The 26085-nt window shown below is 38.8% G+C and overlaps 3 protein-coding genes across 3 annotated transcripts in view; all 3 read left to right on the forward strand.

Annotated features, from left to right (window-relative positions):
* LOC129437205 (protein NLRC3-like) overlaps nt 1–26085 on the forward strand; it is a 578808-nt gene that overhangs the window by 33376 nt on the left and 519347 nt on the right. The gene's annotated exons all lie outside the window — the stretch shown is intronic.
* LOC129450696 (uncharacterized) lies at nt 14415–18741 on the forward strand. Its single transcript, XM_073862480.1, has 3 exons — nt 14415–14581; nt 15516–16006; nt 16258–18741. The coding sequence occupies exon 3, from the start codon at nt 16492–16494 to the stop codon at nt 18739–18741; it is 2250 nt and encodes a 749-aa protein (XP_073718581.1). The 5' UTR covers nt 14415–14581; nt 15516–16006; nt 16258–16491.
* LOC141361382 (uncharacterized) lies at nt 18792–22975 on the forward strand. Its single transcript, XM_073862479.1, has 2 exons — nt 18792–22617; nt 22869–22975. The coding sequence occupies exon 1, from the start codon at nt 18792–18794 to the stop codon at nt 21453–21455; it is 2664 nt and encodes an 887-aa protein (XP_073718580.1). The 3' UTR covers nt 21456–22617; nt 22869–22975.

Raw genomic sequence — 26085 nt, forward strand, 5'->3', positions numbered from 1 at the left:
GTATTATGCACAAATTCTCAAACAATTTACAATTGCACTTTTCTGGATTTTGACCAAGCAAAAAGCAGGGAAAGTGCAGAAAGACGTTTCTGTGTTTTTGTTGTCCTAAGTTTATTTTTCACTCGCTTTAGAGTAGAAAAAGACCTCTCTCCTTCACAGTTAGATACTGACCAAGTTAAATACAGTCTAAGTGCAACAAAAACATTAGGAAATGTTGTCTTTAGTCCATTCTGATCAACAATTTTCAGCAGCTCAGCAGGTGAGGTTTTGTCTTTGCTAAAATGTTTGAACTGAATCAGTTCATCAGTCAAAGTTTTATCTAGGTCCATTGGATATGTGAATGGCAGTTTATCAGCCCTTATGCACAATTCACTTTCTGTACAGTCCTTACAAAAGAGAACACCAAAAAGATCATAGACCTCTTTGTAAGCATCAATACGTTTGGCCGGTCATGATTTTAGTCTGTCCAAAATGACATAATATGCCTCGACCTTAAATCTCTGACTTACATCAGTAAATAATACTTCATCTTCATCAGATGACTCATCTGCAAACCGCTTTCTCTTTCGTTTGCAGCAAACGTTATATTGATAAGTCTGAGTAACACAGAGAGCACGAGCAGATTCATCTACCTCAACAAACTGCTCTTGTAGTGCCAACATAAAAGTGTAATGACTGCAATAGTTCAACAGCAGTGGATAAGTCCATGTCGCCTTTTTGCTGATGAACGCTTGTTGCCTTAAATCTGCTTAGCATCCGGTTCCACAGTGAAGTCATTATCATCGTTTCCAGATTATTTATCTTACCAGCGAGTGCGGCAGCATCACGTCTTGTGTCTGCTTTTTCATTGCAATCTGAAGCAATTTTGCAAGCGTTTTTCTAATAGCATTGTAGTTGACAATTTGACAAGTCCAACCCCAAGTCTTGTACCATTTTTAGTAGACACTCAGCAAGGCTTGCACCTGTGTGGCTATGGATGAGCTCAAATCAAAGGAATCTTTGTAACTTCTCTTCCCTCAGCATTAACAAATCTAAAAATAAATGTCAACTGATCAACATGGGAGAGGTCTGGTCTTGAATCTACAATTATGGGAAAATATTTGGCCTCGATATTTGTTTTGCTCTGTTTATTAAAGCAAGCATGTTACGTCGGTGATCTGCACTCTTTTCGTGGTCGGATATCCTCTCAAGATGTTTCCAGTCACAGAAGCCTGTAATAAATGTATGATTTTGTGAAGAGAAAAGTTTGCATGAATAGCAATAAACCAATCCAGTTGACGGGGAGTACAGTAGCCATTCCATAGGAACAATTTAGTTGTTTTGGAGACAAGACTGTAACAATTAATTTATAAGAGAACGTGTTCTTCCCCCATTCCACAATCTCGTACAGATGCTGGATATTTGGGAGCCTGATTCTGATAGACTGCAGCTCTACGTTGTAAACTCTTCACTCACTTTTTCTGTGATGAACCCCCACAAGGCCAGATCACCAGGAACAGCAAACCGTCGATTGTCTATTTCAGGGGTGTCCAAAGTTGGTCCTGGAGGGCCTGTGTCCTGCAGAGTTTAGCTAAAACGTCCCTCAACACACCTGCCTCAAATTATCTAAGTCTTTGATTTGATGGATCTGTTTTGTTTTATTTGGGTTGTAATAAGACTTTGCAGAGACACCGGCCCTCCAGGAGCAGGATTGGACACCCCTGGTCTATTTCATCATCCACCTCAGTCTGGGTGTAGGAGCTTAAGTCTAGCTGTTGGTTGATTGTTTCTGGATGCTTTGTCTCATCAGGTGCACTTCTGTTTATTTGATCAGTGGTGTCTCTGTCAGTAATTGATTACTCAACAGAGCAGAAATTTGCATTTATGGTTAGTGCTGCTAGGGCTGTGCCGGTTTCAGAATTGGTGATGACGGTTATGACGTGAGTCAAATGTGACGGTTCGTCACATAACCGTCTTTGGGGGGGGGGGTTGCTTGTTTAAATGCTCGTGGATTGACGCGAAAGTGTCATTTTACCATAAAATCATGAATGTGATGCCAAGTGTGTTTTAAACAGTAATGACTTTGAGAAATTTAACAGACAGCAATTAAATATTTAAAAAACACACTGTTGCCAGAAGACTGCGCTGTCACTCTCTACCCAGCAGAAATGAATCCTCTATCTATCATTATCTTAATAATCTTCAGATAAACAGCCATGGGCTTTTAATGTCTATATCTGTCATTACACGGACCAGAACAGCACGAAAACAATGTGGATTAAAAAGCGTCTTGAAGAGGTTTTGCTCATAAATGCATGTAAAATAAAGTAATGTGAACTTGAGATTGTTATACTGTTATTCAACTGCGCCATATGCGCTGCAAACGCAGCTGGTGTAAAAGCACAATGGCCACGCGCGGCAAACGTTCTCCGCATACGCGCTGCTCAGTGCTCATGGCTTGCGATGTGAAACCAGCATTTGAATAAACTAGACACTGATTAGCTACTTGCTCTATGTTTATTTACAATTAACAGCAAGACAACTACCAGTGAATGTGCTTTCAGGAGAGTTAGTAGATTAACATGGGAGGATTTGAACTTGAAAAGCGGGGCGGAGACTTTCCGCGGTTAAAACTTCTTATGGTCGTTCATGTTTATTTGATTCTATAAATTAAATAGAAGGATGAGATGATTTGAAAGGTGAGACTTTGTTTAAAGGCGGAGTCCATGATGTTTGAAAGCCAATGTTGATATTTGAAATCACCTAAACAAACACGCCCCTACCCCAATAGAATCTGGACCTTCTGTTGATAGACCCGCCCCACACATACGCAACCCGGCATTTGATTTGATTTGATTGGCTATAAGTGTGTTTTGGTAGTCGGCCCTTCTCCTTTTCCAACGCGTTTTTCAAACATCGTGGACTCCGCCTTTAATATGTTTAATCTCAAAAGTAACCAAAAAGTGCCCTGGTCTCTCCTGTATGTCAGCGCGTTGTCAGTGTCTGCTCCGCTCTGTATTTTTCATTGCGTGACGTGATAACATGGTGGGGCGTGTAACACAGACTGTTGACAATTGTTTTTAATTAGTATTTAAACATTCTTTATGATATATTTTTTAAATATTTTAATAACACGGTTTTGTCGGTTATAGAGTTCTTATGACGGTGTTCAACTATAACCGTCGGTCTCACGTTTATATAATAACCGTCACACCCCTAAGTGCTGCTAACAGACTGCTCGGCACCAGCGCAAAAAACTGCATATTTGTGTAAAGTGGCTTGATGCACTTTTTATTTTTTTAATTTTTGTTTGGCTATTCCACTTAGCTGCTGCTGCTTCTCAGATATCTTCTCATTGTTTTTGTCGCTTTCGGCTGTCTGATAATCATTTTCCAGATAGCTGTTGTGCCTGTCACATTTTTACTTACTAGATGAGCAACTTGCGTCTTAAAGAGCAAGTACTTTTGTAATTTTATAAAATATTTTTTATATTGCTGGTTTTAGTTGGTGCCTTTTAAAACTTTGGTGCCCCTGAGCACTCGCCCAGTTTGCCGATATGGTTAATCTGCTCCTGAAAATAAGTTGCTGGGACACAAAAGAAAGTCTGCTGTCAATAACATCTCAGCAGGAACAAACATGCACATGCAGAACTGTGATCTTTCAGGCTTTGATGGTCACATGCACTCATAATTAAGTCAAAATGTTCATTGGCGTATATAAATGTATATAAAAAGTTTATGTGTAAAGTGAAAAGTTTAGGGAAAAAGTGGTTTAGGGCGTATGAATCCATTACTATAGGCTTGTAAGTATAAGTGACAGCTGTAACTTATGTTAATCATAAAACAATCTGCTACTTAATGTTATATTTATTTGTCTGTTTTTTTCATTTGTTTCTCTGTTCTTATTTTATTACTTACTGTTTACTTGATCATTTAATTACTTGAGAATTTTTGACTATTCATTAATATTAGGCAAGCATTTATGTTATCTTAGTGGTCACTTCTGATTGAAGGCAATCCTTTATTCCGCTGATTTAACTCCTTTGCAATAGAATACAAGTGTAGTTCCTCTAACGACTGTTGTTACCACCAACAGAACATATCCCGGGCATATTGTAATCTTGTTGTGAAACTCTTGGGAGTGTTTTATTGATCTTAATCTGGTAGTTGTTGCTGCTGTGACCATACACTAAAGCAGTCCGCCCCTGCCGTGTTCACATATGACTAAACAAACTGAACCAAGAAGAAAAAGCAGCAGGTTCTGAAACATAAACTCAGATCTGAAAACACCCTAAGATGTCCTCAGACAAGTATTGTTCAAAATTCAAAGACAACATTTATAAAAAGTTTTGGTCAACTTTAAATGTTAAATATTTTATTTTAACATCATCTCAGTAATGTATTTGATAACTGAAGCTGATTTTATTCAACATTCATCACAACACTTTAACTCTTACTGAAAGTCACAAACAAAAAACATTAAAGGAACAGTATGTAAGAAATTTATATCAATTAATCATAAAATGGTCCTGATATGTCACTAGACATTAAGAAATTATTTTCATTTCAAATACTTATATCACTGACAGCAGTGGTCTGGCCTAGGGATGCACCGATACCACTTTTTCCATCACCGATCCGATTCCGATATCTGAATTCTGAGTATCGGCCGATTCCGATACCTGCCGATCCGATACTACTGTATTTTTCTTGAGCAATTTAAATTACACACAGACACACACACACACAGACACATGCACACTATATATAAATGTGTATAGTGCTTTCTGCTAAATCTAGCATAATATAATTATATAATATATAATTATAATTTTAAAGTAAAAAACAATAATTTAAAATGATTTACAAGTTACAAGAACATTAGTAATTATTAACCATGGCATTGTTTAGGAGAAAATAAAATAGGCACGTTTGATCAAATAAGTATGCTAAATATATTTTCCTTAATTGCGCAAAGAGTCACAGTAAGAAAGCTTTAGTGTGCAGACGGTTATTTTGGGAATTATGCGCTTAACCTTTTATGCACATTTCGGATGCAGAATTGATGCGCCTAAATCATATTGAGTGTGCAATACTGTGCTTCCTGGGTGCAGCATTGATGCTCTAAATCAGTGTTCTTCACTCCCAATCCTGGAGAGCCGGTGCCCTGCAGAGCCCAGCTCCAACCCCAATCAAACACACCTACCTGTGATCTTCTAGTGATCATGAAGACATTGATTAGCTTGCTCAGGTGTGTTTGATTAAGGTTGGAGCCAAACTCCGCAGGACACCGGCTCCCCAGGGCTGGGAGTGAAGAACACTGCTCTAGATGCATCCTCACATGGGAATCCTCGCTCCGCAATGGAAAGTTACATTCATAACTATTAAAACACAAAGAGATTAGATGCATCGTGTGCTCAGCACATACTGAATTGCATCCATCCAACAGCTTACTGAGACTATATAAAATAAGATCTTTAAAACAGCCTACAGTTATTGAGTGTTCGTGTGTTGAATGACGCGTTTCATCCGACCGCTTCCCCTGTGCATTAACTCAGCACATACTGAATTGCATCCATCCAACAGCTTACTGAGACTATATAAAATAAGATCTTTAAAACAGCCTACAGTTATTGAGTGTTCTTGTGTTGAATGACGCGTTTCATCCGTCCGCTTCACCTGTGAATTAACTCAGCACGTGAATTGCATCCATCCAACAGCTTACTGAGACTTTATAAAATCAGATCTTTAATAAAGCCTAACGTTACAGTTAACTTGTGTGTGTGCGTGTGTTGAATGACGCGTTTTTATCCGTCTGCTTCTCATCAGTGGATTAACTCAGTTTGCAAGCAAGTTACAGTGTTTCTGTGAACATTAATATCTTTAAATGTGCGTTTGTTCCTTCACATGAAGCTATTGAGTGTAAGATGACTTTGATTATAGTGCATAAAAACGTTTATGGTGCGTTTATAATATTTTGTCTTTTTAATCGCTTGTCAGTGACAACCATAGGTAACGTGCAGTATCGGAATTGGATCGGTCCTGTTAGTCCGATATCCGATCCAGCAAAAAAGGCCGGATCGGCCCAGATACCGATGCAGAATATCGGATCGGTGCATCCCTAGTCTGGCCAGGATATTGTCATTTAAAAAGTGGAGTTGCAGTCCTCAACTGATGTTTATGTTGTCATTTTGTGTATTGGCCACCAGTTGTGTGATTGCAATACCAGATTTGGCCACAATCCTACATACTGTTCCTTTAAAATTGAATTATGATCAGAAAAAATGTAAAAAAAAAAATCATTCAGAAATAAAAACATAAGAGAACATTTTGTGATGTCTGATGAGAGAAATCTGATTTCATTACTGTATATAACAATAAATCATACAGTTAATATAAACATAAACTGATGAAGTTCATTTCCTTGTAAATCTCACTGATGTGTTTCAGTAAAACACAAACACACATAAATGAAACTAAAATGAAAATGTTCATAAACACTAAATGATGACAGGAAGAGAAACAAATTCAACTCACTGTAGATTTGATCTGTGTGTGAACAAACTGTGTGTCTCTGTTCTCTACAGGTTGAGGGGTTGTAATATCACAGATGAAGGTTGTGTTGCTCTGACTTCAGCTCTGAGATCAAACCCATCACACCTGAGAGATCTGAATCTGTCTGAGAATAATCTAAGAGATTCAGGAGTGAATCTGATCTCTGATGGACTGAAGAATCCTGACTGTAAACTGGAGATACTGAGGTAAGATCATCTCTCTGATAGTCACACATGTACTGAGGTTTAGTTAAACATAAACTGTATGAAATAAACACACTAATCTGTAAAGGATCTGGGCCGGGTTCCCCGATAATGCTCACTCTTAGCGCGCTAAGAAGACTCAAAAAGATATATCTTACCAAAGTTGTTTATTTTACCTAAGTGTGTTCCCCAAAGTGTCTCTTAGGAAGCTTCTTAACACGGTGCCTCTAAGTTCGACGTAACAATGTCGCTGTCCCAAGTGAAGATGCTGGATTATTTGGGATCGATTGCTCAGGGATCGATTTTCCACTTCACGCAAAGGTGCATTACAGCGTTAAGAAAGACAACACGTTTTATATACATGGAACATTACTCAAACTATTCCAGTAACATTTATTGTAACGTAGTTTAAGTTATCCGTAAAATTTTGCAGAATAAAAAAATTGGCATGGACTAAACTGCTCCGCTGCCGGTGTTGTGTCGAAGTCCCCCATATGTTTCCGTTTAGTGTAGTGGTTTTTTTTGAGCGTTTTTATCACATTATAAGTTTATTCTTTAGATATATTGAAAGTTTTAATGGCTACTAAGATGTATATGTGTGCATTTATGTAATGTATCTTTATTGTTCTTAATGGTATGTCAATTATTTTTACAGTATAAATCATATTAGATGTATAATATATATTTATTATGTATGCAAACATAACTTTTTAAAACAAACAGTAAAATGTATGAAATATGTAATAAATTGTATTATAGAATACATTATATTATTGCATTTAGTATGGCCAATTCAAATCTTTAATCTTTCTAAATAAATTATAAATGTAAGGTGATGAAAACGCTATAAACATAGAGGGAACAGACTTCGATGGGGAACAAACTTCGACAACACCGCCGTCTTTAATTCATTAGTTCTGAAACCAAGTCAACTGCATCAAAAGTATCCATTGCAAACATATTTTTATTATAAGTCTTAAAATGTCCATAACATAAAATCATTGTAAACATACCATAGTTTGACTTGTACTGCGCTGATACATCAGCAGTCTCATGAGTAATTATGAGACATCGATACGTCATCAAACTACAGCAGTGTTTCACCACAACACAACCTGTGAAGATAAAAACTGAGATAAAGCTTAAAATTAAAATTGTATTGTACTACAATAAAAATGAATGATGTTGTGTTTTTAGATTTCCCCTACACACCTGACTGATTTAAGTTAACATAACTGGTGCGTCTATAGACAACACAAACAAGACATTTATCCTCACCGCGTGTCCACAGAAGACAAACACTCACACAACATTTTGTCCATTATGAACACTAGGGGAGGGAAAAAATTATTAATTGATGCATCGTGATGCGGACGTGGATGAATTTGAATCAATTCACAAATGTCAAGAATTGATTCTTAAAAGTTATTTTATAAAATAATAACGTGACGTTATCAAAACCAAAAGACGTAACTCAACTGCGGGAGGGGTGCTGCACTATTTGACTAATTCCAAACTGCAAGAAAACAAAATACATGTTGGGATGATCTTCATCTGCCTTTTCTCTGTTCAGTGAGCGGCAGGAAGAAACAGCGCCTTTCATTTACAAACTCATCTGATGTGCTAATAGCGTTTCCAAAAACCAGTCGCAAAATATTTAGATATATATAAGAACATGAATATACTTCTGTAAAAATATGCACATCATTTCTTATTCAGACGGAGACGCTGGGTGTGCTGCATTAGATAAATACAGTAATACTGCCAAAATCACTGTGTATAATGATGATGATTAGACGATATCGATATGGTGTTGGTGGCTGCTGTAGGTTGGACTATACGCTTAAGTGGCCGCTCTATGCTTGCTCAACTTTAAACTTACTTTATTTAGTCCCCTTAGAGGTGACATAATATTAGAATAATATTGAAATAACCTAGAGGTTGAGGCTGACCCTGTTTAGAGTGATCAGAAATGTTACTCTAAACAGAAACACATTGTTAGCCTCCACGCTTCTAAGTACACTTAAACTAATGCCAATTGCTAGTCGTATCTCTCAAATCCTCAGCTGATGTATTATTAACTATCTAACTGGGACTGGGCCGATCCTAGCCTGATTTCAGTCCTTACGGTAACTACGGATACAACGTTATTACTTGCAGTGTCAACATTTACTGAGCAACACAGAATAAAATCAAACATAACAATTTATTAACCAGGTAGGAAAAACATAATTCCGAAGCCAATTTACATTCCAAATCAAATATGAAACAATCAAACGAAAACTATTGCATACCCGATAAGGACAAAGATCTGGTTACAGATGATTCCTCATTATTAGTTTTATATATGCATATATTTTTACAATATTTATTTTATTTATTTTATTTGTTTATTTTTTTTATGGGAGTTATGGGGCAAAAAAGGAAAATGTTGTGTACAAATATGTTGGTTATTGTTATTCAAGTGTCTTCACTGTTTTTTTTTTTTGTGTGCAAACCAATAAATATATGAAACAGACAGATGATTCCACAAAATAAAATAAAAAATACATGATGCTGTATCAAAGATACATCAAATTGAATGAAGTTGGCTTAGGCTGGGTACACACCAAAAGATTTTATACATCTAAGATTTTAAAAATGTGATAGACCACAAGCATGAGGATAAAACATCCTAGATTTAACCGTTTTGCTCCCATTATATGTCAAAGACAGCAAACCTCAACTGTGAACACAGGAAATCCCACAAAATCTCGCGAGACTTCAGAATAAGCATGGCGGACGATATGCAGGAAGACATTAAAATGATAATAATAATAATATAATAATAAACTTTGTTTTTGTAAAGCGCCTTTAAAAGCAGCTTCTCAAAGCGCTGTACATTAAATCACAATACAATAAAACATTCAGCAAGCAAAAATAAATAATAAAGCAGTAAAAAATAACTATAAGATGATCACAAGCTTAGCAATCAAACGCAAGTTTAACAAGATGTGTCTTGAGAAGAGCTTTAAAAGAGTCTGTGCTTCCCTGAGTTCAAGAGGAAGAGATGATGATGATAGTGCTTGGAATAATTTTTACAAGACACGTTGTATAAACATTCATGCTGTTGTCACAAATCAACAAGCTGATCCTCCATCTCTGCTGTCCACATCAACTTCACTTTGGCCGTTTATCAATCCGAAGGCTGTAGCCTGTGGAGGTCGCATATGCAGGCTGCATACGTCACGAAACCTGGTTTAATCAAGTTAACTGAGCATTACATTCACAAGTCATAAGTTTATTAAAACAATATATGATAAACAAGGAATAATAGGCAATTTTATATATTCTGAAATAAGACAGTCTTGATGACGTATATACAGCCTGGAAATGCGACCTACGGATTGAGAAGCAGCCTTTGTGCTGCGCCATGACTGCTTCCGTCTTCCCTCATCTCACGTTCTGATTGGATATGGTTTCGTTTCACGTGATAATCTCAATAGCGTGCTCGTGTTTATCCTCGGGATTCCCCAAACACATCAGGATTTCTAATCGTAAATATTCAACATGTTGGATATTTACGATTCGCGATTGGCGCGGCTCAGACATTCTTCCGAGCAGGTTTGGACACTCTTAACACACCTCACACGAAGGGACAATCTGATAAGATAATCTGTAGAACCATTGCGATACTCGGGACATAGCTAGGATTGTCAGAAGGGGGGAAATTGGCCCAAAATCAGCCCGATTATCTTTTGGTGTCTACCCAGCCTTACACTTTAACATTGAATTCTGTTCTCATATGAGTGAGACCATTAACCACTTGAATTGAGTGAAAACAAATAAGATCAGTTTCAGATTCTTTGTGCATATAGCATTTCATATACAGTTTGCTTTGAAAGAATGAAAATACAGATATATGACACCTTAAAGGTGTGATCTTTGAAAACCAAATGTGCCTCGTGGGAAGTCCACTGTGAATTGTAGAGAGTGGTTTTCCTGGGCACTCACTGTGCACCCATGCTGTGTTCTTTGGGGAGGGGCTATCTTAATTCAGGAAATTGGCCTTACTTCAGATACAGGACAAAGTCACATCATTTATCTCTAATATGATTTATTCTTCATATCTGCAATTCAGAAACTCCTCTCTGTTACCATACAGACAAAACCAAATTTAACTTTCTTGATGACCTCAGCTTTAACAAGTCATTGGATTTCATCTAAATGTTGGGGGGGACAATAAACATAAAAATTTTTAAGAACAATTTTTGAAGGGGACATCAATAATACAGGCAAAATTGTACTTGCAAGGAAATGTGTACAGATAGAAAACGTTTCTCTTTTTCTATGAACGCACGCAAATTTAATTTTAATACACATGAATGCAGAGGTGGAAAGAGTAATAAAATATTCTACTTAAGTAAAAGTAAAGTTTAATAATATTTTACTTAAGTAAAAGTAAAGTTACTGATCTTAAAATCTGCTCAAGTAAAAGTAAAAAGTAAGTCATTTTAATTAAAAAGTTACTTTTTTACAGCGGGGAGAGGTTTCTAGTATAGTTCAAAAAGGACAAGGGAATAAATCTCAAACTAGTTTTTTTTTTTTTAGTGTAGGAACATCTTTACAATTAAAGTGCAATAACAAAAATAAAATAAAACAAAAAGCTTTTTTAAACTAAGAAACAGTTATGGAATTATTTAATGATTTTTACAGGTGAGTTATGCACTTTTAAAGCAGAAATAATATGAGTTCAGCAGCTAGTAAATACAATCACTATAGTAAGGTTGTAATTGATGTATTGCTGGTAACATACATTATTTTATTAAAATATATACATAAATGAGCATATAATGAGATGGGTGCTGTAAGGTACCACCCACCAGCCCAACGACGGATGCGAGTAGAGTAGGTGAAGGGGTCTCGTGTTTGTTCCTTCCTCAGCGCTTCTACAATAATAATTCCATTTATTAGGTTTTAATTTATTTATTTTACCTCGGTAGTTAAATTATAATCTGACTCCAATTTATAAATTATCAATATTATTCTGATGCTGATCATAATTTATATTTATCATTATTATGTTTTCATTCTCTTAATTATTTAAATATACATAGAGAATAAGTTATAATCCTGAAGGTGCTAAGGCAGTTCCATACAGCTGGGCGTAGAGGCATTCTCCTTCTTACTTAAATTAAAATCAGAGGTTTCTCCAAAACACATTAAAATTAGAGGATCCATCTATAGTTTAGGTTGAGACATTTCTCCATCCAACCTATAAAGCGAGGCAATTATACACATCATATTTTCAATAGAGGTAATTTTCCTAATCTAGGCCCCCTTCGGTATCTTTCTCTTAAATACTTAAAATACAAGAAAAGACTAGACACATTTTAAAATGAATGAAGATTAACAATTTATTTTGCCAGGCAGGTTACACTTAAATCAATAATTTGGTTATTCAAATCCATCAATTAAAAATATATCAAAACATTCACTAAAAGATCAGCATAGAAAAATGAACGTTTCACAAAATACAATTCATACCTGGCAATTAAAGACACACAAAGTGGTCTAGGAAGGTTCTTGTTAAAGATGTCTTCCATTATGTTTGAATACACACACATAAAGTGTGGGGAAGATTCTTGCTAAAGAATGCTTCCCCGAGTCTCTTGCCAAGCCACCTTATATACACAGAACGAGACAAAGAATAATAACATCTCAAAACAGGATTTGGTTGGTCGGTTCTCGTGACCTAAAGGAGCACCAAATGGGACTGTTAACCATCTGTAATATAGATCTTCTCATGAGTTGACACCCATCACAGGAGTACAGATTATGTCTTAAGTTTTAAACTTTGATATACTTTCTCTTAACATTATAGAAATTAGACCTTTTTAACCATCGCACCATGACCTTTAAAACAACACCAAACATGAAGATGAAACCTTTGTAGCATCACAACATATGATATACCCAATGTTACATGTGTTTAGTATATTTCCAGTAACCAAACCCTTAAAGGAGAAGAGAGAGGTGGTGAAATACAGATCAGGTCCTGGGTATACGTGACCACTGTGTAGAGAGACAATAGGTCTCTCAAAAATAGACACAGAATGTGTTTTTTATTGTTTTATGGTCCAGCTCCAAAAACAAAACTTGTCCACCTTTCCTACAGTGCCATGGCTATATACTGTACTTTTTTCTCTCTCTCTCTCTCTCTCTCTCTCTCTCTCTTTGCAATGTCTAATGACCTGCACATTCTCAAAGACGTTCTTAAGTTATGTTTGACTTGACGCGAAGCTGCTAGACCTCGAAGAATAATGCGCATGGTATTAAAAACGCGTTGTGCAAATTAGCGGTAAAAACCCCGTCGCCAATTCCGTACTCAAGAGCATGAATCCTACCTGAATGAAACAATTGCTTTGCGTCAATGGCCAGGGCTTTCTTTTATAAGAATTGAATTGAGGGTCTGCATTAGCCTGCGCTTGTCTCGTCTCTCTCCATGGCTCTTTTTGTGCATTCCCCCGCCCATCAATCATCCATGGCGCTTCTTTATCACCTTGCTTTATTATTTTATTTTTTTACTCAGTAACGGATATGATTTAAAATGTATCGAAGTAGCATACAATACTTTAAACAAAACATACTTAAGTAAAAGTACAGATTTTAAAAACTACTCAAAAAAGTAAAGGTACACACAAAAAAACCCAATTAAAGCAACGTGAGTAAATGTAATTTGTTACTTTCAGCACTGCATCACCTCTGCATGAACGCATAAAAATGTTTTCTTGTTCGTTTATCTGCTTCTGCTTATGTTCATGTTTATATGTCCAAATAGTCCAGTTTTAAAACATATGAGGATAAACTGATTCAAATGTTTACAACATTTTTTGTTGTTGCTCCGTTTGCATTTGTATTGTTTTACTTCTTACACAACTATTTTACGTATTATAAATCATTTATATTATTTTCAATACACATATTTTAAGGATATTTTAGGGGGGGAACAACCCTCAGATAGGGGGGTCCTGCCCCCCCCCCCCCCCGGGATTTCCGCCTATGCATTTAACCACACATACTTCCTCTATTTCAACACATTTTGTTGTCAAAAGCATACAGTACAAATGTTCAAACCTGTAAGAAAAAGACATGTTAGTTATAATTAGTTACGATTCATTTCAATTTCCTTCACAACGTGCAACAAAACTCCTCTGTTAAAATGTCAGAAAATGTAGTTTGGTGTTTCTTTGATGAAATCTTTGCTGATATTATTGTGTATGAAGAGTTTTTCTCCTCGTCGTGTTGTTTTTATAAAGATGATTAAAAACATTGATCCATCATTGACACTGACACACATACATTAATAATGTTTTTATAGATTGAGTGAAATTGATCTTTAAATGCTGTAACATCTTTTAATGTAAGATCAGAGTTATGTTATCTCCAGCTGATATTCCTCCTGTAATAGAGGAAGATTTTACATCAAATACCTGATGAGAATTACAAGTGTGAGTCATGAACTCAATACAGATTTATGAAGAAATGTTCATGTGGTTTAGGACATCTAACACTAATAGTCAGCTGTGTGATGGATTTATTTAACATTTAAACACACAGTGTCTCAGTTACTGAGGGATTGAAAGAGGAACATTACATGCACAATTCACATAAAGTCTCTGTTCTCTACAGGTTGGGGAGTTGTAATATCACAGATGAAGGTTGTGTTGCTCTGACTTCAGCTCTGAGATCAAACCCATCACACCTGAGAGAACTGGATCTGTCTCTTAATAATCTCACAGATTCAGGAGTGAAGCTGATCTCTGATCTAAAAGATGATCCACATTATAAACTACAGACAGTATGGTGAGTAGAGCTCATTTAAATAAATGTTTAAAGTAAACTCATGCAGTGTCATTTAAAAACTAGAATATAAATATTAGAAATAAATGTAAATTGATCTGCTGCTGTTATAGGCTGTGTATCCTTTAAACCCAACAAACAGAAAATATGAAGTGAACATGAACAACACTTGATGCTTTGTCAGATCAACACAATAAGAATTCAACACAATGTCTGAGTCTGTTTACTAACTGTGATGTTGAGTTTGTTAACTCCGGGATTTAATACTGTGATCTTACTCTTCTTACACATTATATATGATGTTTGTTAATGGGGTTTGTTTGATAGGCCGACACCTCTATAGTTATGCACACTTGACTAGATGTTCATCTTAAACTCTTTTTATAACAACTTGGTTTTTATTTCATGTTTTAAGCATTATTTATCAAATCATCAGAATACAAACAGAAATAACAACACAAACACAATATATACACAACAGATCAACACAAAGTACAGATGATAAATGATACAGATGAAGATTAGAAAAAAGAAGAGAAAGTCAACTCTTAAAATCTGATGGACACTTACACAACTCTGTCGAGCTTTGACGTTGATGCTGTTTCTCTTTATTTACACGACTGTCAACCTCCAGGACTTTTAAAATAAGCATCACCTTCATTTTGTTACTGTCATAAAACTTTATATTATTCTACATACATATCAATACATTCATCTCTTACATTGACATCAAATATTCAGAGGAAATAGATGAAATGTGTTTTTGTATTGTTGTAGCTCATGTGTATGTGATAAACAGATTGTTGACAGGTTTATTATGTTGAAGATTTCATTTCTATCACTGACTGACAGCACTAATAGTTTGTTTTTCTATCTCTTCATCTGACACTGATGATGATCTCATATCTGATTGACTTTCTCTTTCATTTTTATTCAGGACTCATAATCAGATAAGGATGTAAAGATGTCTGATCTTCAGTATGATCTGATGTTGAATAAGAAGACACAATAGTGACATCACTTCCTCTTAACCGTATGAGTTGATTATTCAGTACAGGATCTGATCTGTGACTTTATCTAAATCTGACTTTGAAGTGTTGGAGGTAAATCTTCATCCTAACTCAGCTTCTGTCTACACATTTCCTATAAGAGCGATTTATCAGTCAGTGTAAGAGGAGCAAGAAATCCCATAGTGTATTAAAGGCCTTGAGTTAATTGTGTATATAGTTGGATGTTATTTCAACTGTCCAGTAGAGGGCAGTATATTCTTGTGAATCTAAGTTGCAGCAGCCTCATTTCACATTGTAGAATAAAAAATGGCTGAACCGCATGGAGGGTTAAGATGTTATGTCCTTGGTTCCTGCATTTTGCCTAAATTTCCTGGTGATACATGAAGTAGTTTCAGTCAGTTTGTGTCAATGAAGAAATGTGAGTATTTCAGTTGTTAAATCTAGACCTAAAATTACTTATGGCACTTGTAATTAGATGTTTAAGTTTATCAATATGATAAGTTGTTTGACCAGCTACTTAAGCACTAAAGGTATGGACTTTTGAGTTAATTCTGTTTAATGGACCAGTCATGCTGAAGCTGTTGATTGGTGAATTATACTTACCGTATTTGTTATCTTAAATGTGCTCTGTTGCAGTTACTAATAATTCATTTATTGTGTTTTGTTTAGAACACTCAAACCTACTTGTACCTATCTTCTGTTGAAGTTTAACCCTGTATGCCATACCGTGCTGTTGTTATTAATACCTTGAAAGGAAGTAAATTACCTCAATTTGATACTGTCTCCCTGAGTCTTCATCGATATCCTGTAGTGAATACATTAACTGAACACATAAATAGGGAACAGTCCTGATGCTTCTAAACATGGTCCTTCGAGCCGGATGTGATTTACTACAGTGACAGTATGGTTGATAAGCAGCAAAGAGAAGCTACACCAGAGTCTGTGCGGCCAAAACGCCATACACATCCTCCTACCTACTTTGATGATTTCCTGGTGGACTATGGGCCTTATCGGGCAAGAAGTGAGCGTCCACACTTAAGTACAGCACGGTATGAGCATAATCAAGAACAGGAACCTGACATCCATAAAGAGAGTGCATCACGGCTGGCAGCTCAAGCTGTAAGCAGAGAACCAACGCCATTATCAAGTCCAGCATCATTGGGTGGCCGAGATTTTACTGCTTTACCTGAAATGATTAAGGATCAGATAAGAGAAAGACCATCTGACTCTGTTCCATATCGAATTCCAGTACCTCCAAGCCGACCAAGCATAGCACCTCCATATCAGCTTCAGTATCGGCCTGCATCATTTAATTTACCTACCTCTTCTACTCCCTGTCATCAGCAGCCAGTTGGGGCTATGTCAGGTCCAGACAGTGGACAGAAAGGCAGATTATGTACTAGTGCTCCTCCTACCTTATACAATGTGTCGATACCCTCTGGCTCTCATACTACTCCATCGTATGTGGTCTCGTCACCACAGTATTACTCCACCAGTAGAGTTTCTCAGCATCTGATTGGGGGAGTTAGAGAAGAGAGAGTGTGCCAGCCTGGAGCACAAAGTGCTAATGATATGATGTTAATGCTTGATAAGATGATGTATCAGTTACAGATGATGAGACATGAGGTTGCTTCTAAGCCTGCAACTCCTAGTGGTCACATGCCCAGCCATCAGCCCCCTTATAGTGAACCACCTTCTATGGCCTATGAATACTTTGGACCACAGCAAAATTCAAGAGAAGAGCAGTATTCTACTGACAAGCCTTATGGACTATCGGAGAGATTTCATAGTGTCACTGAGCCTGTACCTTACTATCCAATGTCACAGCCTCTACAGAGAGCAGAGCCTGATTGGCTGGAACGTCCTTACCATCCGTACAAAGAATCAGCTACAGAATACAGAGGCCCAAAGCCCAATATACCTCACCTAGTACATAGAGACCCATCTGAGTTTGCTCGTTTGAAGCTCGCTCTGCAGAATCTACTGCCTCAGGATGGATCAGAGATGTTCAAGTATCAAATCTTGGTGGATCATTTGCAGCTTGAGGAAGCTAAGTTGATTGCAGATTCATTTCTTAACTCCTTATATCCCTATACCGATACCATGGCAGCACTTACTGAGAAATTCGGTAAGCCCCATCAACTCGCATTAAGTAAGATCGCCAGTGTCATGGATGCACCAAATGTACGACCAGGGGACCCTGCATCCTTTGAAAGGTTTGCATTACAAATTCAAGCCCTTGTAGGGTTACTGAAATCTTTAGGCCAATCTGGGGATGCTGAACTGAGATGCAGCTCCCATGTAGTACGTTTGCTGACCAAACTGCCATCTGATTTAAGAGCTGCTTTCAGAAGACAAATGCTACATAGGCCGGACGCAGACTTTACCCTAGTGGAGTTCTCAAGATGGTTGCAAGCTGAAGTATGGTGCCATAGCAGTGATATAATAGGGGATGTTCAGTCAAGAGGATGGCCAAAACAAAGAATGGAGAAACGAAGAGATCCAAATGTAAGGCCAGCTACTGTTTTGCATGGAGTAAGCAGTGCCTCCACAAGTACCACTGTACCTCCATTTAAACCCATTATGAGTACAGAGAACCCAGGGAAAGCCAAAGCCTACTGTCCCTACTGTGAGAACACGGATCATTTCCTCAGTCAGTGCCCTAATTTTCAGCAGCTTACAACTGAACAGGTCAAACAGTGGATTCAAACGAATAAGCTCTGTTGGAAATGTGGAAGGTCCCATTTGGCTGCTCAGTGCAATCTTAAAAAACCCTGCAACAAATGTAGAGGCAAACATCTGCTAATACTCCATGACATAAATTATAAACCAAATCAGGATACCGGAGCGATTCCAAGCTCCACAGCCGGAACCCTGTACTTAGACAGACCTGGAACAGATAGCCGTGTTCTGCTAAAGGTAGTCAAGGTTCTGCTGAGACATAAGAACTACACACTGGATACCTATGCAGTACTTGATGATGGGTCCGAGCGGAGTATCCTGTTGTTCGCTGCTGCTGAGAAATTGAATCTAAAAGGCAAAGAGGAGGAGTTGTCCATCCGGACTATACATCAAATGTCTCAGTACTACAAGGTTCAACGGTGTCCTTCAGTATATCACCAGCGACACAGCCTCACAAAACCTACCACATAAAGCATGCCTTCACAGCAAAGCAGCTAGGGCTAGCACCCCAGTCATATCCTATGGAGGCTCTTGCCACCAAATATAAACATCTTAAAGGTCTTCCTATCCAGCCCTTCGACAAGATTCACCCTCTCTTGCTGATTGGTGCTGACCAGCCTCATTTAATCACCCCAGTTGAGCCAGTCTGCCTGGGACCTCCTGGAGGACCAGCTGCCATTAAGACAAGACTGGGTTGGACTCTCCAGGGCCCAGCTAAACTTCTGCTAAACCCTCTTGACCCTCAACAGACCCTTTTCACTTCAGTGACATCCCATCAGGCAGAGCTAATGAGGAATGTTTCAAAGTTATGGGAGCTGGACACTCTCCTTTACCGCAGTGAGAAACAAGTCACTCGCTCTAGAGAGGATAAAGAGGCTCTTGACCTTTTGGATAAAGAGACTACCAGGGTTTCCCTAAATGGTGTTCAGCGGTATGCCACCCCCCTACTTCGGAGATCTGATATGGCTCTTCTTAATGCCCCCAAAGAAGCAGTAATGCCACACCTGAGGAAAACGGAGAAGTACCTCTCAAGAGATCCTGAACGCTCAGCTGCTTACTCTGCTGAAATCAAGAAACTGGTCAATGAGGGTTATGTGGCTAAGCTGAACTCAGACAATGCAACACAGAGCAGAGAAAGCTGGTTTATTCCCCATCATATGGTCACACATAATGATAAACATCGACTGGTTTTCAATTGCTCATTTCAATACAAAGGAATGAACCTGAATGAAGCACTGTTACCTGGGCCCACATTAAGCGCATCTCTCCTGGGAGTTTTGATAAGATTCAGGGAACATTCAGTGGCTGTGAGTGGGGACATTAAAGGAATGTTCCATCAAGTCCGCCTGTTGGAGCATGACAAGCCTATCCTTCGATTCATATGGAGAGATATGGAACGAAACAGAGAAGTGGATGTCTATGAGTGGCAGGTGCTCCCCTTTGGGACCACCTGCAGCCCCTGTTATGCCTCTTATGCATTACAGAAACATGTCCTTGACAGTACAGAGCAGGGTGATCCTTTACAATTCACTATACAAAAGAGTTTCTATGTTGACAACTGCCTCCAGAGTATGGCCACAGTTGGGGAGGCAGAAAACTTTGTTGATCATCTTAGGAAGCTGCTAGCTAAGGGTGGATTTGAAATTCGCCAATGGGCATCAAACCAAAGTAGTGTAGTTAGTCAGCTACCAAAGGAAGCTCAGTCAACTAGTACTGAACTTTGGCTATCCAATAAAGAAACAACAGTCTCTGAATCCACTTTAGGTTTGCACTGGCATTGCCCCACTGATACGATCAGGTACAAGCACCGCCCTTTGGAGTACAAATTGCCCACCATGCGCAATTTATACAGAATCCTGGCTAGCCAATATGATCCTTTAGGATTCATCCTTCCATATACAACTAGAGCAAAGATCCTAGTTCAGGACTTGTGGGCTAAACCTAGGGAATGGGATGATCCCCTGCTACCGGGCGAGCTCCTGCAGAAATGGCTTCAATGGGAGGATGAACTTCAATACCTGTCCGGTATTACCCTCCCCAGATGTTATGTGACTCCAGACATGGATAATGATTCTGTCACAAGAGAAATCCATGTGTTCTGTGACGCGTCAGAACGAGCCTATGGTGCAGTCTCATATCTAAGAACACAAGACAGCCAAGGGAATGTACAGCTGGCCTTCCTAATGCCTCGATCTAGGGTAGCACCTAAAAAACAATTGTCAGTTCCTCGCCTCGAACTGTGTGCCGCGCTCTGTGGAGCTCAGTTGGCCGTACTCCTGAAAAGGGAACTTACCCTAGGTTATAGCAAACTCACCTTGTGGTCTGATTCCACCACAGTGCTGAACTGGTTACACTCCGACTCCTGTCGATTCAAAGTCTTTGTGGGCACACGGATTGCTGAAATACAAGAGACAACAGATCCACAGGATTGGCAGTATGTAGACTCGGCTCAAAATCCTGCTGATGACCTAACAAGGGGTAAACCACTTGCAGAACTAGCCAAACCAAACAGATGGAGTAAAGGTCCCTCCTTTCTATCACTGCAGCCTGACAGATGGCCTGAGAATCCTGCTTGTAGATCCTCAAATGGGGAATCAGAGTTGAGGAAGTCTGTGTTTTGTGCCCTCAATGTTGTGAATCCTAATCCTTCCATTCCTGATGCCAGTCAGTTTCCAACCTATACTGAATTACTAGAAGCTACTGCTAAATCACTACATGATCCACAAAGTGGGAAAAAATTGTCAGCTGATGATTTCGTACAAGCAGAAAAACTCCAGTGGAAGGAATCTCAACTCCATAGTTTCCCTGAGGAATTTCTGTGTCTACAACAGGGTAAACCTCTTCCTCATAGCAGTAGACTAGTCAGCCTGAGTCCAGAACTAGATAAGGACATGGATGTTATAAGAGTGGGAGGAAGACTTCGGAAAGCTGAAGCTTTGGATGCAGCAGCTAAACACCCAATTTTACTTGATCCCAGCCATGCCCTTACCAAACTCATCATTCAGGACTATGACCATCAGTTGAAACATCCCGGCTCAGAACGAGTGCTAGCTGAAATAAGGAGGAAATTCTGGAGTCTTCGAGGACGAGAAGCCATCCGGCATCACCAATTCAAATGCACAGATTGTCGCATATGGAGAGCCAAACCTGAAACGCCACAGATGTCAGATTTACCAATAGCTTGACTTCAACTGTTCAAACCTGCCTTTCACTCTACGGGAATGGATTGTTTTGGGCCATTTTCGGTCAAGATTGGAAGGAGAGTAGAGAAACGATGGGGAATCATTTGGAAATGTTTAACCACTCGATCTGTTCACCTAGACATCCTATCCAGTATTGACACAGATTCTTTCCTTATGGCACTTAGGAGATTTGTAGCTCGCCGAGGAACGCCGTTTGAACTGTGGTCCGATCAAGGGACCAATTTCAAAGGAGGAGAGCGGGAGTTGTATGATGCTTTCAAGCAGATGTCATCTGAGCTCCAACAAAATCTGGCTAAGCAGAAAATCCACTTCCATTTCAACCCCCCTGGTGCTCCTCATTTCGGAGGAGCATGGGAACGGGAAATCAGATCTGTAAAATCAGCTCTGTATGCCTCTGTTGGTGCTCAGTCTGTAACGGAAGTGGTCCTCAGAACTGTATTAGTCGAAGTCGAGGGAATACTTAATTCCAAACCTCTTGGCTATGTTTCCTCTGATGTTTCGGACATCGATCCTGTCACCCCAAATCATCTTCTTATGGGGCGGCCGGATGGCTCACTCCCACAAGTTGTATATCCTCAGAGTGAAATGATCAGTCGGAAACGATGGCGTCAAAGCCAGGTCCTCACCGACTTGTTCTGGGCCTCATTCATAAGATACTACTTGCCTAATTTACAAACCCGTGCTAAATGGCAAGATAAAGTGGAGAACATAGCTGTTGGCAACGTTGTCACTAAAGTCATGCCAAGTGCAGATGGGCAGATCAGAACTGCAGAAATACTAATCAAAGATCGATCATATATTCGACCTGTTGCCAGAATGATTGTACTGCCTTCGATTCCTGATGATACAGTCACTTCTTAATAACAGGCCTTTTCAGGTACAAATTTAGTGCCTAAATATAGGGGCGGCTGTATTAAAGGCCTTGAGTTAATTGTGTATATAGTTGGATGTTATTTCAACTGTCCAGTAGAGGGCAGTATATTCTTGTGAATCTAAGTTGCAGCAGCCTCATTTCACATTGTAGAATAAAAAATGGCTGAACCGCATGGAGGGTTAAGATGTTATGTCCTTGGTTCCTGCATTTTGCCTAAATTTCCTGGTGATACATGAAGTAGTTTCAGTCAGTTTGTGTCAATGAAGAAATGTGAGTATTTCAGTTGTTAAATCTAGACCTAAAATTACTTATGGCACTTGTAATTAGATGTTTAAGTTTATCAATATGATAAGTTGTTTGACCAGCTACTTAAGCACTAAAGGTATGGACTTTTGAGTTAATTCTGTTTAATGGACCAGTCATGCTGAAGCTGTTGATTGGTGAATTATACTTACCGTATTTGTTATCTTAAATGTGCTCTGTTGCAGTTACTAATAATTCATTTATTGTGTTTTGTTTAGAACACTCAAACCTACTTGTACCTATCTTCTGTTGAAGTTTAACCCTGTATGCCATACCGTGCTGTTGTTATTAATACCTTGAAAGGAAGTAAATTACCTCAATTTGATACTGTCTCCCTGAGTCTTCATCGATATCCTGTAGTGAATACATTAACTGAACACATAAATAGGGAACAGTCCTGATGCTTCTAAACACATAGGATCATAAACTGAAGTAAATACTGACAAGATTCCTCTTCTTCTACACTGTTGGGGTTTTTAACTTCATCTTAAACTGAAATGTGTTCAAGTTCAGCACAACATTGAAGACTCGCAGCTCATTTATCTCTAAATCCAAATATTGGACATCTTTGCTTTTGTGTTCTTCAGGATATGAGTGCAGGACTTTTTTATGATTATCTGATCCCATTAGTTGAGCAAAAACACAGCATTGAGATCCTTGACCATGATAATAACTTCCTCCTCAGATGAGAAACTCTTCAAACAATCATAAAAACGATCAAAGAACGTTTTAAACACTACAGATGGGAAAAGGGATTGATTATTTTTGCCTTAATGCATAACAAGCACAACTTAAGGAAGACATGACGCTGAATCAACAATAAAACAATCAAATACATCTCTCAATGTTCATTTCTCACATGTGGCTTTACAGTTGCTGATATATACAGTGTACAAACCTTGTAAGAGTCATATATGGTGTTCTTTTTATTTTGAACACTAGGTGGATATTGAGATGGAAAATGTGCAAAATAGGCACAGAGGAAATGCTGCACAGGTGCTGGTAATGAACATACCAGTTTAGACTGGTGCATTGTATTGGAAATTTATTGGAAAGCCATATGTAAGATCTGTATGAATTTGTGACTTTGTAACTCGTTTTAATATTAAAACCATATGTGAATAAACAAAATTTAAAACATGAGTGTTATATATATGTTTCTATATATATTAAAACACACGAGAGGCGAGAGCGCACATTAACTCGAGCTGCTTTATTTTCTCAACACGTTTCCCAGGCAACCGCCGGGCTAATCCACCAATAGAATTACAAGCATACAAAAGGGGGTATGGCAACACAGAAAGGTCAATTCACATGTCGTAAATACACAGCATATTCCTCCCCCCTAAATTTCAAGGTAGTAAGAAAAATAAAGTATACATTAACTGTTATTAACTTTTTTTTACATTTTGTTTTTCTTGGAACTTCGATATATCTCGTAAGTATGCATTATTGAGAAGAAAACTTTTTTTAACTAGGGAAAGAGGGTAGACTACCTTTATTACCGGACAAACCCCTGGGGATTATTCTGCCCCATCCTTGTGGGTTGGTCCCTATCTAGAGTGTAAGTCTATTTGGAGGTCACCGCTCTCCTTTAGGATAAGGCCGAACTATAGGTACATCCACAGCTACAGTTTCTTTTACAGGGGTTTGCTTGGATAGGGGCACTGACGGACTTACACCTGGAACAGTCTCTTTAATTGGACAAGGCATAGTCTTAGTCGATGAATTTTCAGGAAGTGGTGTAGAATTCTCAGACATATGATGGTATTCTGGAGCAATTTCCAGGTAAGGAGCCATTGTTACTTGTTCTCTAGAATTGTCACTTGCAATAGCAGCTGGTAATTGGTCTACATGTCTTCTCCATATTAGATGACTACCCACAAGTTCCACAGTGTACGACACAGGCCCTGTTTGTGCGATCATCGTTGATGGCAGCCATTTGACACCTTTCCCGTAGTTACGAGCCAACACTTTGTCTCCCGGTCTGAAACAACGATGTTTTGCTTTTGACCCCTCTGCAGGTTTTGTTGTGCTCGAACAGTCTGCTGTGTTTTTCGAGGTTTCAACAAATCCAAACGAGTGCGAAGCTGTCTTTTAAACATAGCAAAGGCAGGAGATACCCTGGTGGTGGCATGAGGGGTATTTCGATAGGACAGTAGAAAAGTGTTGAGGCGCTGTTTTAGTGAACCCTTACCCAGCGTTGACTTGAGAGCCTGCTTCAGCGTCTGGACAAAACGCTCAGCAAGGCCATTCGTGGACGGATGATAAGGTGCTGATCGTATGTGCTGAATTCCGTTGACCTTCAGGAAAACCTCAAACTCCTCCGAGACCAACTGTGGACCATTGTCACTGACAAGTTGCTGTGGCAGGCCAAAACGACCAAAAATTGAACGTAGGGCTTCCACAGTTTTCAATAAAGATGTGTTTTTCATTACCTCAACCTCTGGCCATTTGCTGTGGGCATCATGAAGAACTAAAAACATATGGTCTTCGACGGGCCCTGCAAAATCAATATGGACTCTCACACATGGTTCCTCAGGCCATTGCCAGGGGTGTAGCGTGCTGGTTGAGGAGTATTTCTCAGTTTTTGACATGCACTGCACATTTTTGCTTTTTCCTCAATCTCAGAGTCCACTCCTGGCCACCAAAGATAGCTACGGGCGATTTCCTTCATCCTAACTATTCCACAGTGTCCTGAATGCAGTTCGTCCAATACTCGTTGTCTTAAGGGCGGTGGAATAATGACCCTAGCGCCCCACAATAAACATCCAGATTCTACTGTCAACTCATTTCTTCTGGTCAAATACGGCCTTAGCAGAGGGGACATCTCTCCTACTTCACCTCTGAGTACAAGGTCCCACACTTTAGACATCACTGGGTCAGAACCTGAGCTGTTGTTACGGGGGAATTATCCACCTCTTTGAAGTAGAAAATTTCTGCTTGTGCTGGTTCTGGATGTGAAGTGGGCAACAGAAGTCGGGAGAGCCCATCAGCATTTGCATGACCTTCCGATCTTCTGTATTTTATATCATACTGATGGCCCATCGCTGCATTCTAGCAGCTGCCAGTGAAGGAACACCTGCCTCTGGGCTGAAGATAGAAGTAAGAGGTTTGTGATCAGTTAGAAGCGTAAATCGTCTTCCAAATAAAAATTGATGAAATTTCTTCACCCACCATTTCTTCAAACACTATAGCAAGTGCCTCACGCTCGATTTGGGCATAGTTACGTTCCACCGTACTTAAAGTTCGTAACGCGAAAGCAATGGGTTTTTCCTCACCCGATGGCATAATGGGTGACACTACCGCCCCCACGCCGTATGGCGAAGCATCACATGCCAGCTGTACAGGCAGCGCAGAGTTGAAGTGAGTGAGAGCTTCAGACTGGGCTAAGGCAGTTTTTACCTCATTGAAAGATTTTTCACATTGTTTGGT

This window comes from Misgurnus anguillicaudatus, chromosome 24 (assembly GCF_027580225.2).
Source record: "Misgurnus anguillicaudatus chromosome 24, ASM2758022v2, whole genome shotgun sequence".
Taxonomy (NCBI): Eukaryota; Metazoa; Chordata; class Actinopteri; order Cypriniformes; family Cobitidae; genus Misgurnus; species Misgurnus anguillicaudatus.

Coding starts and splice junctions, on each gene's coding strand:
- LOC129450696 (XM_073862480.1), top strand. CDS start 16,492: ATGGTTGATAAGCAGCAAAGAGAAGCTACACCAGAGTCTGTGCGGCCA.
- LOC141361382 (XM_073862479.1), top strand. CDS start 18,792: ATGGAGGCTCTTGCCACCAAATATAAACATCTTAAAGGTCTTCCTATC.